The 17,689-nt window shown below is 44.2% G+C and overlaps 1 protein-coding gene across 1 annotated transcript in view; it reads left to right on the forward strand.

Annotated features, from left to right (window-relative positions):
• The window catches only part of LOC135182850 (nesprin-2-like), a 277,205-nt gene that overhangs the window by 99,636 nt on the left and 159,880 nt on the right, over window positions 1-17,689 (forward strand). The window contains exons 38-49 of the mRNA XM_064157392.1: window positions 13-215; window positions 1,149-1,268; window positions 1,370-1,655; window positions 2,444-2,613; window positions 5,419-5,731; window positions 7,298-7,462; window positions 9,050-9,409; window positions 9,902-10,036; window positions 11,889-12,047; window positions 13,356-13,502; window positions 16,239-16,394; window positions 16,896-17,161. Of these exons, the coding sequence (XP_064013462.1) occupies window positions 13-215; window positions 1,149-1,268; window positions 1,370-1,655; window positions 2,444-2,613; window positions 5,419-5,731; window positions 7,298-7,462; window positions 9,050-9,409; window positions 9,902-10,036; window positions 11,889-12,047; window positions 13,356-13,502; window positions 16,239-16,394; window positions 16,896-17,161 (2,480 nt within the window). The remainder of the gene's footprint in view (window positions 1-12; window positions 216-1,148; window positions 1,269-1,369; window positions 1,656-2,443; window positions 2,614-5,418; window positions 5,732-7,297; window positions 7,463-9,049; window positions 9,410-9,901; window positions 10,037-11,888; window positions 12,048-13,355; window positions 13,503-16,238; window positions 16,395-16,895; window positions 17,162-17,689) is intronic.

A 17,689-nucleotide genomic window follows, 5' to 3' on the forward strand; every position in this document is an offset into this window, starting at 1 on the left:
GCTCTTATCCAGCACTTCCTAACATCTGAAGGCAAAGACAGAGATATCCAAGAGGTTAAAACTTTGTTAAATAAAGTGAAGCATTACTTGCCCAAAGCAAGCATTAACCACCTTAACAGCCGTGTGAGGGATCAAGAAGCAGAACTGCAAAGATTGATCTCCAAATGTCAGAAACGGGAAAAGGAACTTGGTGCTTCTCTGCAGCAGCTCAGTAGGTAGGGAGCTAATGTCATTTTTGACATTATTCACAAGTGATAGAAAATGATTCATAATTAAGCAGCCAGAGTGAATGGCAAACAGCTCTGCTTTTTGTTAAAGATGGTATTTAAATAACGAGTAGTGAGTGTTGTGCTGTATGCTTCATGTGCTTGCTTCTGCTGTGTAGCAGTCTCAGGGTTGTAGGGAGCTTGTGCTCGTGGGTAGTGTCAGTGACACTAGCCAAATGTATCACAGTATCACCAAGGTTGGAAGAGACCTCACAGATCATCAAGTCCAACCTTTTCCACAGAGCTCAAGGCTAGACCATGGCACCAAGTGCCACGTCCAATCCTGCCTTGAACAGCTCCAGGGACGGCGACTCCACCACCTCCCCGGGCAGCCCATTCCAGTGTCCAATGACTCTCTCAGTGAAGAACTTTCTCCTCACCTCCAGCCTAAATCTCCCCTGGTGTAGCTTGAGGCTGTGTCCTCTCGTTCTGGTGCTGGCCACCTGAGAGAAGAGAGCAACCTCCTCCTGGCCACAACCTCCCCTCAGGTAGTTGTAGACAGCAATAAGGTCACCTCTGAGCCTCCTCTTCTCCAGGCTAACCAATCCCAGCTCCCTCAGCCTCTCCTCGTAGGGCTGTGCTCAAGAATCATAGAATCATAGAATCAACCAGGTTGGAAGAGACCTCCAAGACCATCCAGTCCAACCCAGCACCCAGCCCTAGCCAATCAACTAGACCATGGCACTAAGTGCCCCATCCAGTCTTTTCTTGAAGACCCCCAGGGACGGTGCCTCCACCACCTCCCTGGTGGAGGCACCGTCAAGATGCTTTAAGCTTGTGCTTGAAACTTTTTGTGGTCAGGCATGTGGTATTTATGTCAGCACATCCTAATCGTGCACTGCCTCTCATTTTGACTTCTGTCTGTGTTTATGCTCCCTTTAGCCTTGAAGAAAGCAGCAGAGTCTTGGAAGAATGGCTCATGGCTCAGGAAGAAAAACTGCAAGAGATCAAAAAAGATGAGGCAAAACTTGAGAGCTTTTATAAAACACTATTAATGAAGAGGTATCTATTTCTTTGTTCTTGTCTAAGAAGTATCTTCTAAAGAAGATTGTTTTGTGTTGTTACAACAAATAGGTGTTCATTGTTTCTTTCCTGCTTTTCAGAAAACCATTTGACTCCATGGCTCAGCTAGCAAATTCCTTGAGGGAGGCTGGGCTGACAGATGATACCATTTCAGAAGCCAGTGGTCTCATTAGTAAATACCACACCCTGACAACACATGTAAGTGAAATGGCAGGGAATACTGAGAGACTTCCTGTGGAAGGACAACATTTTGAAGAACTTGCCTGGGCTGTTACTTGCTGGATCAAAAAGCTTGAGGAGGCTGTTAATAACCTGAGTTCACAGGAAAGTGAGCTGACACCGGATCAAAGGATTACTCAGATAAAGGTATTGTAAATGTATGAAATGTATTCCTCTTCCACTTCACAGCTCATGCTCATGTCAGGGAAATGCTTGATGAGTCAATACTTTGTGAAAGATGCTGTCACTGCTGATTGCCTGTGGTTTTGTGGCTTATTTGGGGAGAAGAGGGATGTTTAGGGTTGCTGGTTCTGTTTGTTTTGCATAGATTATTTCTTACATAAACTGGGACTGCTGCACCTCTGGGTGGAGCAGCACTGATCTCATAAGGTGCTGGTGGCAGTGTCTTCCTATCACAGCCTGCTCCAGTGGTGGAGAAGAGTGGGAGGTCAGTAAGGTAGCTGAGGCATCCAGAGAGCATCTTTGTCTTCTCCGATGTCCTGCAGCACCATTGTGCTGGGTTGCTCTGCTGCCTGTGTGGGTTTGTCAGGCCCCCATGTCTTTAGGGTCTTCTCTCTCTGAATACTTAAGAAGAGATTGCTGAGATTTACATATTTTGGGTCCTCGATGTTTTTTTTTCCTGTGGAAGGGGGAGTGGTTTAACAATGATCTCTCCCTAAGGTTTTGGGGCTATTTGTCAGAACAATATTAGTGGTTTAGGGTATTTTTATGTAGAGAGTAAGTAATAAACCAGCTTTAGTATCTCAGCCCTTCTAAAGCTTAGGTGTGTCTGTATCAGTTAAATGCTACATTGGAAGGAGAATTTTTTGTCTTGAACACCAGTGTACAGAGCATGAAAAAAGTAACAGATAACATCTTTAGTTTTGTAACCAAACATGTGAACTCCTTCTGCTTTTTTTTCTCATTTAATGCAGGAAATCACAGCTCTCAAAGATGCAGGAGAGGCCAAAATAAAGAACATGGTAGCTTTAGGAGAAACTTTAATGAAAAAGGCAAAAAACAAGAAGCCATTGGTTCTGCAGACTATTTCTGAGCTCCAGAACAAGTGGGAAAGCACCTGTCAGTTAGCCACTGAGTATGGAAGGTAATGTGGAATTTGCCAAGAGGCAGTACAGATCTCTTACTGCTACATGGACTTTCTTCTCTTTATCCTATACCAGTCCTATTGAAGTTGTGGTTTGTTGGGGCCAGAATACATGTAATTTTGCAGTACTGAGGAGGGGCAGATCACAGTTTGGATTGAAAGATCAAGTGGGGGATGTAGCCAGAAGGTGTAAGAGGAGTGGAAAGACAGTTGGGGTCTGCCTGGATGGCCTGGCTCCCTTTTGTAGCTCAGCCACTCTTGTAAAATAAAACAGGCACACTCAGTGCTGCTTGCTTCATCCAGCTGTGAAGTGAGGGCACACTGATTTAACCACTGCAGTGGCCCTTCCCTCTAACATGATCTGGGCTCTGTCTCCCAGGCACGCTCCCCCAACAGAAGTGGGATATATACCTTTGTAGAGATTTGTATTGCTTCGGAAGAGAGTCTGAGGTGAATTCAGGAGGCTGGTATTTTTTAAGTAGAGTTTTTAAAGTCTGGTTTATTCTGTCTCTCTGAGAGGCTTTCTTGACTGTGGCATCTGGTATTGTTAAGGCAAAGAGGCACTTTAGTGTTGCTGACACTTTTGCAGCTGTGTCTGAGAGCCAAATTGATCCATTAAAGCATTCCAGATGTGTTTTGTAAACACAAACTGCAGTTCTGATTTTGCACATTCAGACACATACAAGATGCTTGTCTGCTATAACATCCCCAAATCAACTGCCAGTAAAATGACTGGGAACTTTGCTGTTGAAGTCAATGAAGAGTAGAGTAGGTCAGCCTTTCATTTCTAGGTTTTTCTTAAATGTCCAGAGAATTAATTTTTCAAATTAAGTATTTTAGAGAATATTCAGTTGCCCTATTACTCAGCACTTAGCACAGGTAATACAAACACAGTCTCAAGTTGTGCTGAGGGAGGTCTAGGCTGGATATTAGGAGGAAGCTCTTGCCAGAGAGAGTGATTGGCGTTGGAATGGCCTGCCCAGGGAGGTGGTGGAGTTGCCATCCCTGGAGGTGTTGAAGAAAAGCCTGGATGAGGCATTTGGTGCCATGGTCTAGATGATTGTCTATGGCTGGGTGCTAGGTTGGACTGGATGATCTTGGACATCTCTTACAACTTGGTTGATTCTATGAGTCTATGAAATGGCTTTCAGAATGAGCATTGACTACATTGCATCGAACACCACAGAATGTAGAGCACCCTCTTGACAACATATGGAAGACAGGAGATTAGGTGCTCAGCATGTCAGAAGTGATGCTCAGAATCCTGCAAGATCAGGCCTGTGAATAATATGTGACACAGTAACAGCAGCAGTGTGAAGCTGTAACAGGGAACTTGAAGCCAAGAGTACATCATGTATGTGAGGCTATGCTGTATTAGTCATTTGAAGAAAAACAATGAACCCTGAGGGGCAACAAACAAAACACACTTTACTTTTGTCCTCATTTTTCCTCCTGTACCTTACAGTTTTATAACCAGATTTTATTTGTTGAAATTTCTGAGGGGGCTTATTTTTAAATGTTGGTATTTAGTTCCATCTGGAAAATGTCTGAGCTTCATCACCAAATGCGAGTGTACAAATGTTACTTTTGTCACTCTGGTCAGCTGCATATTTCCTGTGGACAAATACAACCTGCAGTAGATAAGTGTGAATGCTTATAAAGCATTCAAATCAAATACAATTGTAGAATCAGACAGGTTGGAAGAGACCTTCAAGATCATCCAGTCCAAACTATCACCCAGCCTTAGCCAGTCAACTAGACCATGGCACTAAGTGCCTCAGCCAGGCTTTGCTTCAACACCTCCAGGGACAGTGACTCCACCACCTCCCTGGGCAGCCCATTCCAATGCCAATCACTGTCTCTCACAACAACTTTCTCCTAACATCCAGCCTAGACCTCCCCTGGCACAACTTGAGACTGTGTCCCCTTGTTCTGTTGCTGCTTGCCTGGCAGAAGAGACCAACCCCACTTGGCTACAGCCTCTCTTCAGGGAGTTGTAGACATCAATGAGGTCAGCCCTGAGCCTCCTCTTCTGCAGGCTGCACACCCTCAGCTCCCTCAGCCTCTCCTCACAGGGCTGTGCTCCAGGCCCTTCACCACCTTTGTCACCCTTCTCTGGACAGGTTCCAGTATCTCAACATCTCTCTTGAATTGAGGAGCCCAGAACGGAACACAGTACTCAGGGTCAAGAAAGGAAGCATTGGATTATGCTAACCAGACCCATACTGCATATGCTGGTTCTGTTGTTTGCATTTCCTAAACACCAATGCAATGTTTATCTTCTGCAGAACATTCCTTTTAAGGAGACTGTGATAAAAAATGGTCTAGGAAAAGCCATGTTGTAGTTTTAAAATGAAACTTCTGCTGTAATGAAAACTAGGAAAGTGCAGAGCATCATCATCATCATCATATCTCAGATGCTATAAATTGTATGTTTATAGGTTAAGATTTAAGAGGTTTAGTCACTGGTCCTGCCATGGCCTAGTTGACTGGATAGGGCTGGGGGATAGGTTGGACTGGATGATCTTGGAGGTCTCTTCCAACCTGGTTGATTCTATGATTCAAGTCCAGTTTAGTAGCAATAACTTTATTGTTTTTCATTTCCATTGTCTTGAAAATTCCGGTCTGAAGCTGATGAGTAGTTTAGGAACTGAAAAAAAATCATTCAGTATCCTCAAGTTCATTCTGAAGGTTACCTTGTTAACAATTTGACATTTTCTAGGTAATGAATAACTTTTACAAACATGCTATTAAACTTAATGAAAACAATGCTATTAACTTAAATACTGCTAATTTTTCTCTCAGCCCTCAAGAGCAACAGCCGTTCTACAGGGAGCAGTATGAGCAAAACAAAGAAGATCTGAGACTGGCTTTAACTGAACTGGAGAAACAGCAGCAGGAAATAGGTTTTGCCCTTCAGCCTGGTTTGCAGGAGAAGCAAGCTCAGCTGACAAACTATGCCAAGCTCCTGCAGAAAGCAGAAGATTTAACTTCCCGATTTAATGAGGTGAAAAGCCAGGAAGATCACCTGCAGGGTCCTGCTCGGGATCCCTGCTTCACAGAAGTGGAATGGTTGGAATTAGAGCACCAACATGAGAATCTGCTCAGCCAGCTAAAGGTTAGGACCTCTCTCTCTTTCTCTAAAAGGTTATTGGAATGCCTCTTTGCACTGTTTGCCTGTGGTGTCATTCAGATGGCAAATTTATAGGTAAAACTATGAGTAGTGCAAGTTCCTCTGCACAGGGGTAGGGAATCCTCTCTCTCTCTCTCCCTTACAGTGGGAAAAAGAATACCAAAAGCTCTTATTTCTCACCACCTTCTGCTTTGCAGAGGGATAAATGTTTAAACAAATGACTCTGAGGTAAGTGTGAAGAGTAATATTTTACAGCTCTATAACAGACTCAGCTGGCTATAAAATGAAGCGTTTGTTCCAGTAGTCCCTAAGGCATGGTGGTGGTTTCTTTTCTTTTGGAAGGAAGAAAGGCTTTTCTTGCATCTTCTTTGTCATTGGTTCCACCAAATTTACTGCAAACTGGTTTTGCACCCTGTAGTCCATTTTGCATCTACTCTTTCATCCATTTTGGATGGAAATGTCCTGGGTTTACTGGGACAGAATCCCAGGCTAGCCGTGGGCTGCAGGCCATTAGCAGTGCTGAGTCAGCCAGGGCAGCTGACTTGACTTGCCTCGTGGATGTATCTCAGACCATGAACATCAGGCACAGTCAAAAGGAGGACTTTTGTTGGGCAGAAGGGAGTTCCCTACTTGAGTCTCCTGCTTGGGCTTCTCTTCACCCTGCTTCTCTTCCCAGCCTTGCTCATGAGGACTTCTTTCCTGGATATTGTGACTGCTGCACATTTGCTAGGCTGAGTATAACTTTATCTGTCTTGCATTGGCATCAATTTGGCTATTTCACTACATCAGTTTTCATGTTAACCTGTGAGTCTTCTCTCCTTTTCCTGATTCCCCTTCTCTGCTGGGTAGTGTTCATCAGGTGATAGAGTAACTGCTGGACTTTAGCCCCAGATAGGGGCTGAATATAGACAGGAAAGCATCTGTTTTAGAAGTATAGCCTGGAGAAGAGGAGGCTCAGGGGTGATCTTATTACTGTCTACAACTACCTGAAAGGGCATTGTAGCCAGGTGGGGGGTGGCCTCTTCTCCCAGGTAACCAGCAATAGAACAAGGGGACACAGTCTCAAGTTGTGCCAGGGTAGGTATAGGCTGGATATGAGGAAGAAGTTCTTCACAGAGAGAGTGATTTCCCATTGGAATGGGCTGCCCAGGGAGGTGGTGGAGGCACCGTCCCTGGGGGTCTTCAAGAAAAGACCACTTAGTGCCATGGTCTAGTTGACTGGATAGGGCAGGGTGATAGGTTGGACTGGATGATCTTGGAGGTCTCTTCCAACCTGGTTGATTCTATGATTCTATGATTCTAATGATTTCCTTCTATATATTTATGGAATGCAAAATCATTTCTTCCTGTCACTAATGAATTTTATGGTGGAGTCAGTGGTGTACTGGAAAGAGGGCAAGGTATTTTCTGTGCACCTGTGGTTAGCTCAATGTTTTATGAAAAGCAGCATTTTGTGCTAATGAGGTCCTGGAAAAGCTGTGACAGTTTGTGGATGAGTTACATTTGTTTGAGGTAATGGTGGACTAATCCTAGAAATTCCTTGGTTTCTAGAACATAGTGCAGACATTGGAAAGTCGTGTTCAAGAGCACCAGCAGTATCAGGATATGGTAGCAGGCCTGAGCACTGAGCTGAAAACTGTCTCTGAGAAGCTTGCAGATTGTGAAGGACATGCAATGAAGCCACCATCAGCTGAGCTAAACCAGTTGAAACCGCAGGTATGTTGGCAAGTTTTGCATCGTGGAGGAAGTGGGGCCATGCCCTAAGGCTTTGTAGACTCTGTCACGTTTATAAAAGAGAATTGCTGAAACAGGAAAAAGAAGGAGAAAAGCAAGCTTTCCAAAATCTGAAATATATGTGGTCTTCCTTTTGTTAAGGTAATTGTAGGCATAAAGCTACTCTCAATGAACTCTGCAGACCTTTACTGTCAGCTGAACTGAGAGTAGAATTACCCTAGCTCTGAAGTTTGGGTTTTTTCCCTCTCTGGACATAATGAGGAAACACAACATTAATTTTTGTCCTAGTAAGTGTCCTTAAATTAGCCATAGAAGAAAGCTTAGGAAAACATCAATGAGCCAAGTTTAGTTTTAAGAAGTGTCCTTCATGCATAAATAGACTTTTTTCTGCACTTTGACAGAATGGGTTACAGTCCTGTGGCTGTGGGTGTAGAGGGCTACTGAAAGGTGTAGAGCTGAAACCATAGATCAGATATGGATCACTGCAATTTCACTTCCTCCAGAATTTGCTATTCCTCAAACTGGTAAAAAAGGAATAGGACAGGGGAGGGAATTCAGAGCTTAGAAAGATGACCACAGACCTCACAGCATACTATCTGATTATTTTATCATTGTTGGAATGCTTACAGCTTCAGGTGTTCTATGTTCATTAAAAAATGGCTGACAAAAGTTACAGGTATTTGCCTTTCTGCAGGAAGTTAAGGCCAAGTGCAAGGTTCTACACCTTGGCCACAGCAACCCCAAGCAGCGCTACAGGCTGGGGACAGAGTAGCTGGAGAACAGCCAGGAAGAAAGGGACCTAGGGAGACTGAAAGATAGTAGCTGAACATGAGCCAGCAGTGTGCCCAGGTGGCCAAGAGAGTCAATGGCATCCTGGCCTGCATCAGGAACAGTGTGGCCAGTAGGACAAGGGAAGTTATTCTTCCCCTGTACTCAGCACTGGTCAGACCACACCTTGAGTGCTGTGTCCAGTTCTGGGCTCCTCAATTCAAGAGAGATGTTGAGGTGCTGGAATGTGTCCAGAGAAGGGTGATGAAGCTGGTGAGAGGCCTGGAGCACAGCCCTGTGAGGAGAGGCTGAAGGAGCTGGGAGTGTTTAGCCTGGAGAAGAGGAGGCTCAGGGATGACCTCATTGCTGTCTACAACTCCCTGAAGGGAGTCTGTGGCCAGGTGGGGTTGGTCTCTTCTGCCAGGCAAGCAGCGATAGAACAAGAGAACACAGTCTCAAGTTGTGGCAGGGGAGGTCTAGGCTGGATGTTAGGAGGAAGTTCTTGACAGAGAGAGTGATTGACATTGGAATGGGCTGCCCAGGGAGGTGGTTGCCATCCCTGGAGGTGTTGAAGCAAAGCCTGGCTGAGGCACTTAGTGCCATGGTCTAGTTGATTGGCCAGGACTGGGTGCTAGGTTGGACTGGCTGATCTTGGAGGTCTCTTCCAACCTGGTTGCTTCTATGATTCTGAGTAGGTCTACATGTACTTTTTAGCACAGTTTGATGCTTACAATAAATATTTAGGGTGACTTTATCGAGCAAAGAAACTTTTTAACAGAATGTTTTATCTTTTGTTTAAAGAACCAACAAGGACCTCTTAGTCAATGTGAAGACACACTAAAGAAGATCTTGGTTTTAGCAGAAACTGTTAAACAAAACACCTCTTCACCAGGACAGAAGTTTATTAAGGATGAGATTGAAACACTTCAGAGTAAGCACAGGAGTTTGGAAGAAAGACTTGAAAATGTCAGGCAAAAGGAGGAGAATATTTTCAGTGAGGCCCTTGAGTCAAAAGAGGAATTTGGTGATGAAACACAAATGGAAGATAAGGCAGATGCAGTGCTGAAGAGAGAGATGATAAAGATCACTTCTGATACTCCTGTTGCTACAGAAGAGAGCCCCACAGCAGTGGAATCCAAAGAGTGTTTGGAAATGCATGATGTGAGTGTATTTGTTCACAGTAATGACAATGGGAGACTAGTTAAGGAGGCAGCTGTCTCTCAAATGCCTTTTTATATTGCATCCTTATTGTCATTGAAATGAAGCCTTGTGTAAATGTGTGTAAATCAAAGATGTTGAGAACTCCCTTACTGTGTTATAACAAGTCTGTAACAGGCCAGGAATGTCTATTCAAAACTGAAATGTGCCATTTAAATGCAACCTGCATATGTCTCTTTTTTTTTTTTTTTGGCATGTAATTACAGCAGGTATCTTTGGTCAGGACGCAAAGGGAGATGAGAAAACAGCAGGTATGTCTCTGCCAAAGAGTTCTGAGAGCTGATGTTAAACCAGCAAGACTTGTTTAAGGTGCAGTGCAGAATTTGTCCTCTTCGTTTGCATAGATAATTAATTTTTTGCCATTCAGAGATGTAATGTCAAAATCCATTATTTAAAGTCATACAATCAGGTTTTCTTCTCTGTCATTTCCTTTAGGGGCCAGATGTGGATAGAAATACATCAGAGAAAGAGAAGCCAAATGATCCAGTGTTGGGGGAAAGCAGTGTACTGTCAGACAGCCCATTAGAGGGCATCCATCAAGGCCAGGACAGATTGGAGCAGACTGTTCAGGTGCCTGACAGATGTGTCCTAATACATATCAATATATATTTGTGGCTGTCTTTTAACTAGAAATGCATACATAATTCATTAAACTTTATAGTCTGAGAGAGATGTATTTTCCTTAGCTGATATAAGGCATGATAAATTATGTTCTCCAAATCATCCCCTCAGCCTTGCACATGTGAGCTGTGCAAGAGGTCTGTTAAACTCTCTGCAAGCCTCCAAGGCTTGGACCCACTTTCCCCATGATGCACAACCAGCAATGTACTTGTGATTTCAGCAGGTTTTGTCACCTGCATACACAAGGTAATTAATTTGGAGACAGAGTGACTGGAAAGCAGCCAGGAGGAAAGGGATCTGGAGGTACTGATAGGCAGTAGGCTGAAGATGAGCCAGCAGTGTGCCCAGGTGGCCAAGAGAGCCAATGGCATCCTGGCCTGCATCAGGAACAGTGTGGCCAGTAGGACAAGGGAGGTTATTCTTCCCCTGTACTCAGCACTGATCAGGCCACACCTTGAGTGCTGTGTCCAGTTCTGGGCTCCTCAATTCAAGAGAGATGTTGAGGTGCTGGAATGTGTCCAGAGAAGGGCAACAAAGCTGGTGAGAGGCCTGGAACACAAACCCTGTGAGGAGAGGCTGAGGGAGCTGGGGTTGTTTAGCCTAGAGAAGAGGAGGCTCAGGGGTGACCTCATTGCTGTCTACAACTACCTGAAGGGACATTGTAGCCAGGTGGGGGGTGGCCTCTTCTGCCAGGCAAGCAGCAATGGAACAAGGGGACACAGTCTCAAGTTGTGCCAGGGGAGGTCTAGGCTGGATGTTAGGGGGAAGTTGTTGGCAGAGAGAGTGATTGGTATTGGAATGGGCTGCCCAGGGAGGTGGTGGTGTCACCGTCCCTGGAGGTGTTGAATCAAAGCCTGGCTGAGGCATTTAGTGCCATGGTCTAGTTGATTGGCTAGGGCTGGGTGCTAGTTTGGACTGGATGATCTTGGAGGTCTTTTCCAACCTGGTTGCTTCTATTATTCTATGATTCTAATGAGAGGTTGCTAGCCTGGAACTGCTGATCTTTAGGGAACCTCAGCTGAGGGAATGATTTGGAGAATGCCTTCGTAGATCTGTCTGTTGCATGACAATAGTAGCTGGGAGAGATGATCATTGAAGTATCAGAGTGGAGATCATTGTACTGGGATTTCTGAAGAAGGCTTGAGATCAATAGTTAATGTTATCAAAAGTCTGAGCAGATACTTCTACGACAAAATTATAAAGATCATCATAGAATCATCATAGAATCTACCAGGTTGGAAGAGATCTCCAAGATCATCCAGTCCAACCTAGCACCCAGCCCTAGCCAGTCAACAAGATCATGGCACTAATTGCCCCATCCAGAGTGCTTATTTCTGTTTGGTTTGTCCTGAAACTGTTTCATAATGCTTAAGGTCTTGATCTGGCAAACTGATCAGTATAGGCATTTTCAAGACACTTTGGGTTTAGGTTATCTCAGCCTTTTCCTTCATTCAGCTAAACTGAAGACTGGATGAGGCACTTAGTGCCATGGTCTAATTGACTGGATAGTGGTGGGTGGTAGGTTGGACTGGATGATCTTGGAGGTCTCTTCCAACCTGGTTGATTCTATGATAAATTTAGGCTGGATTTGCAGTAATAACAGCTTTGCCTCTGTCTCCAATACAAAAAAATATGTAAATTGCTAAAAATAAAATCAGGAGATGGGCCAGTTATGGGAGCTCTAAATGTCAAAATGCAGAATCAGGATATTAGTAATATAGTTTTCTACCAGAAACAGGGAAGTTAGCTTTCTGGACTGTGACTTCCACTGGTTATAAACATCTTGTGTTTTTCAAATCAGGAGGAGGCTGATAAAGAGAGCCCAGGTATGGAGAAATGTGATGGGATCCAGGAGGATGTTCTGGACAGTGTGGTACGGGATCGTGAAGTAGAACTCAAAAGGCAGCAAGATGGTATTGATACTGAAGATGAAGAAACAAATCAAAGTCATCCTGCAGAGGTAACTATACATGAGATTACACAGGAGTGATGGAATTTGAGGGTATTTGTGTGCAGTTTGGTTGCACTGGGGATGATACTACTACTGAATAAGTAATGAACACCTCAAGTTACAGTGAGCTATTTTTGTTTGATGTGCTGCATATTTAGTATGCATTAACCCTCTGAATCCTTTTCTGCATGTTTAACATTTAATATGGAGGTGATTGTTGTTTCCTTTAGTGGCTTGCTGAGGCATTCCAGGTCACCAGGATGTATTGTGAAGTTTAACTACCGTTTTGCTCAGATACTGTCATTTTGCTTCAGTCTCATTTATTTACATTTCTAATTTGCAAGATTGCCTTGCATTCATGAGGCTGCCTTTGAAATGCTTGTCCTGTTTGGTGCACCGTGGTGCAAGGGGAATTTTAACAAACTAGAGCAGCATTTAGGAACTGGAGCCATAGTGAGTGGGAAGAGGCAAAGGTCTTGCTGGAGGTGAAAAGGCTAAGTGGTCTTCTTCTTGTCATCCTCTCCCAAAAACGGTGTAACAGAGAAGACAGAGCCAGACTCAGACCTTGTTTCAACAAACTGTGTGAGATGCTGAAAGCTCCAGAAGGTGGAGCACAGCTGCACTCATGAGCTTGCTGAGGATTTGGGTAGATTTGTTTCTTGTGGGTGGGCTCCTTTCAGTACATACCCTGTTTGCCTCGCAGCCATGTGAGGTGTCCATGCAGTACAGGTAGGTCTCCGATGCTGTGCTCTCCACTGTGGTCATCCTGTAAGAATTTGCCATTGTTTATTTTGTGTAGGTGGCTGTTTTATTTTGTCTGCTCCCAGATGAACATCTCAGGTAGAAGTTACAGTCAGCAAATACCTCTGCATGTACTTACAACAAATCTTCAGGCTGCTCATGGAGATATCCTGCCTGGTAATCAGCTGGTAGTCTAACCACAGACTCTCTGTCTACAACACAAGTACAGGAAAAAGCTTTCTAAAATGCATTCAAAATTACATTGAGGGATACACAGTTCAAGGTCCATGCTTAGAATAATGAAACATGAACAGCTTAGCTCAGAGGAAGAACAACTGCAATCTTCATTTACCCTAAAAGTTTGTGTATCAAGAGTTACAGCATTGCTGCTTCTGAATGGTTTCCTTTGACCTAACCTTGCCCACAATAAATTATGAGATGTAGTTGTGGTGTTCTTCATCTGCCTATAATTATGGGCTTCATAACTTTGTCATTTCAAGTACTGTAATTAGAACTCAGCAGGTTTGATTAGGGCTTTCTGATTACTTGTTTCTTCTGTTTTTCTTACACCAAAAGGACAAGCCTTGTGCTGTCATGCATCAGTCGCATAGAGAAGACGTGAAGCAGGTTCAACAAAGTGCTGGCGAGAAGACTCAAGTCCTGAAGTCTGTGGCAACAGAGAAAGATGGTGTGGAATCTAAGCTCCCAGTTTCTGCAGTTGAGGTAACCCACATTCTCTTTATTTCAAGCTAAATTTGTCAATCACTGATTTTTTTTTTCTCATATGGATTCATGAAGTTCTGTTGTAAAAACAAGAGGCAGTTTTTGTCACATCAAAACCAAGAGTGTTGTGTATTGTTCTACTTCATGCCTATGGCAGTTCTGAACTTTGCCCAAAGTGCTAGCAGCATTGCATGTATGTTTGAGTGGATCTGTTCAGAAGGGTGAACAGTGTGGCCAGTAGGACAAGGGAGGTTATTCTTCCCCTGTACTTAACACTGGTCAGATCACACCTTGAGTACTGTGTCCAGTTCTGGGCTCCTCAATTCAAGAGGGATGTTGAGATACTGGAACATGTCCAGAGAAGGGTGACGAAGCTGGTGAGAGGCCTGGGACACAGCCCTGTGAGGAGAGGCTGAGGGAGCTGGGGGTGTTTAGCCTGGAGAAGAGGAGGCTCAGGGGTGACCTCATTGCTGTCTACAACTGTCTGAAGGGAGGCTGCAGCCAGGTGGGTGTTGGTCTCTTCTCCCAGGCAAGCAGCAACAGAACAAGGGGACACAGTCTCAAGTTGTGCCAGGGGAGGTACAGACTGGAAGTAGCTGTCACCATTGTTTCCTTTTCACAGCCTATAATCTAATTCTTCTCACCAAATTATGCCAGCTAGGCTCAAACTAGCACACAGGGAAACCGTGGCTTTCTACGTGGAGGAGAGTAGCTGGTTAGCAACCACTATTCTCTTTCCTTCTCATACTTTCCACCCCATCCTACCATCTGATGGACTGGAAAACCATGGGAAATATTAAAACTATGATGTGAGGTGATAGACACTGTCTGTGTATCCAGGGATGCAGTGCCACTGTGCATCATACAAACAAGCAAAACATGTACGCAGCAATCATCATTGTTTTGTTAGTGTCAGGGCACATAGTTTTCTGTGTGTTTTGTATCTCAGTCTGCTAGAGTGGTTTTCTTTCTCACTGTCTGAGAGCTTAGCTGAGTTTTTCTGCTTAGCTCAGTTCTATGGCACTCGAAAGTCTCTTAAGATGAAATCTTATGTCTCAGTTTATAACAGCCATTATGGGTATGTACACAGAGAAATGAGAAAGGTCTCTGCCTGTTTTATGAGTGGTCCTCTTCAGTTTCAACTGCAAATAGCCAAAAGAGTTGAAATAAATAGAATTACTCTTTTCCCGTAATTTGCACAATGTGCTATGTGCTTTCCAAACTCGGAAGCAGGTAATGAAGCCCTGTGAGGAGAGGCTGAGGCAGCTGGGGGTGTGCAGCCTGCAGAAGAGGAGGCTCAGGGATGACCTCATTGCTGTCTACAACTGTCTGAAGGGAGGCTGTAGCCAGGTGGCAGTCAATCACTTCTGCCAGGCAACCAGCAACAGAACGAGGGGACACAGTCTCAAGTTGTGCCAGAGGAGGTATAGGCTGGATGTTAGGAGGGAGTTCCTCACAGAGGGAATGATTTGCCATTGGAATGGGCTGCCCAGAGAGGTGGTGGAGGCACTGTGCCTGGAGGTGTTGAAGCAAAGCCTGGCTGAGGCACTTAGTCCCATGGTCTAGTTGACTGGACAGGGCTGGGTGCTAGGTTGGACTGGATGATCTTGGAGGTCTCTTCCAACTTAGTTGTTTCTATGATATTTTGTTAACTTGTAAAGAGACAGATGGCAGTTTGCAAGTGATGTGGCTGCAGGCATAGCTGCCTGCTTCCTGCCAAAATGATATGTGAGGTAGCACTACAGTAAGTTTGTCAAAGGTGAATTTTTTGTTGTTACTCATTTTATACATTGGCACCATGGAGAAGCTTGCACTGTAGTCACCTCTCCAGGTTCAGACTGCATGTGAGGAGAAAGTTCTTCAGCATGAGAGTGTTGAGAGCCTGGAATGGGTTGCCCAGGGAGGTGGTTGAGGCCCCATGGCTGGAGGTGTTTAAGGCCAGGCTGGCTGAGGCTGTGGCCAGCCTGATCTAGGGTAGGGTGTCCCTGCCTATGGCAGGGGAATTGGAACCGGATGATCCTTGTGGTCCCTTCCAACCCTGACTGATTCTATGATTCTATTTGTGTGCATTCATGCAAAATTCTCTGCATGGAACAGACCTCAGTTTATGTGGGATGTAGACAAATACTGGGGAAGGGAAATATAGAAACATTTTTAAGGTACTGCCATGTGACCCAGTAACCCTTTGATATTTCATTTATCTTGCTGTCTGCAGTAGCTGAAGGTGCTTTAGAGGATTGTGTTTGGCATCTGAACTGGAGCTGGCTAAGAGCATGCACTTGAGCAATAACCTCAGTTTACCTGATGGGCTGTTGAATCTGGCCAAATCCCAAGTGTTTTGTCCTTCTGCCACTGTGGAAATCAATGGCAGTGTCATATTCTGGAGCTCCCCACTCACAGAATGGGCTGGGCTGGAAGGGACTGCCAAAGGTCATCTAGTCCAACCATTGCCTAGCTCTCCACCCTGATGGAGATAGTTTCCTAACACTCTTGCCTTAACCCCTGGTTTTGGATAACACTTGTGGCAGTGGCAACCGTGGCTTTGTGCCACAGCCAAGCTGCTTTGTGTATGAGGTGCCCAGTGAACAGATGGTGTGTGTACACTTGGTACATAGAAACTGGGGGGTAAACCATAGCAGGATTTGGGCATGGCTTAAACATGTGAAGTAAAATGTTGCAGTTAGATGCTTTTTGGCTTAGGACCTTCAGAAACAAGAATCCTGTTTTGCATTATAGGGCACAAGTGCTGAAGTGGTTGTCCAGAAGGAACTATTTCCTGGAGTGCAAGTAAACACTGAGTATTTTGAAGAGGAACAGAAGGTCAATGAGCTGAAAAATGAAGTGGCTGAACTGGATATTGTGCTTATAAATGAACAACTAAAGCAGCTGGAGGTATGGAAATTGCAAAGCCTTTCCTTGTGTTATGCTTACAAAACAATGATTCACATGGGCAAAACAAAACTGCTGCTTACTCTCTTATCTGCCATTTGACCAGATGATACTGTGATACTGTGAGGCACTTAGTGCCATTGTCTAGTTTACTGGACAGAGCTGGGTGTTAGGTTGGACTGGATGATCTTGGAGGTCTCTTCCAACCTGGTTGATTCTATGATTCTATGACTGCATGGTTAGTCAGTTTATCTAGCAGGTAATCTACATACAGTGTCTTAATGCAAGAGCTTCCATGTAAACACCTCATTTCAAACTGCTGCAGTGCAGTAGTAGATACACCTATGGTTGCACTTGCACTTCAGTGGTGTGTGTGCTCCTTTGCCTGTGAATGAGTGAACACATGTTTGTAGATGTGTCACTGCTTAAATGTATTTGGTGTTGAAAGCTGAAAGTGTTGAAGATCTTCTTTTAATCTCCATTCTGTTCTGTGTTCCCTTGTAGAATTTACAAGTTGAACTGGAAGCGTGGAAAGCAAAATCTTTGTGTCATAGTCAGGAAGCAATTTCCAGTGCAACAGGATCCAACAGAGCAGAGCTGCAAACCCCAGAGCCTGTGGTGTCCTGCTGGGACAGGCTGCTTCAGGAGCTAGATGCTGTTAAGGCAGTGAAGCAACAACAGCGCTGTTTAATTAATGAGTACCAGGAAAATCTTTCTGCTGCCCAGTCCTCAATGAAAAATCTGTCAACAGAAAAAGATAACCTAAAAATGTAAGTACAGTTGAGAGTTTCTGTTCATAGGCTAGAGAACAAATATGTTGAATTTTGTGCCATACTTCAGTAATACTCAGGCAAGAATACAATGTTTTATCCATCTCCATAGTGTTATGTAGCAAGTCTCAAGGGTTTATAAATTTAAACATCCTTTAACAGAAGCAGTTCTGGTGTTTTCATCTCTCCTTTAGCAACATTTACTCTATTTTTGGGCAAAACAAACAAGCAGTTCCTGCTCCAAACACCTAGATAAAAGCTATATTAACAAACTTTGGCAAAAATATGACAATGTAAACATTTGCTTTTCCTTAAGGACTCTTTAAGTCTAAAGACTTCTTAAGGACTTTTTTTTCTGACTGAAATATCTTATTACTCTGAAAATTAACCTTACTTGATAGGGAGGATTCTGTGGCACCAATTCAAGACATAAATATTGCACACAAAACAGAATCATACAATCAGTCAGGGTTGGAAGGGAACACAAGGATCATCTAGTTCCAACACCCCTGCCATCCCCAGGGACAC

Source organism: Pogoniulus pusillus, chromosome 1 (genome assembly GCF_015220805.1).
Source record: "Pogoniulus pusillus isolate bPogPus1 chromosome 1, bPogPus1.pri, whole genome shotgun sequence".
Classification (NCBI taxonomy): Eukaryota; Metazoa; Chordata; class Aves; order Piciformes; family Lybiidae; genus Pogoniulus; species Pogoniulus pusillus.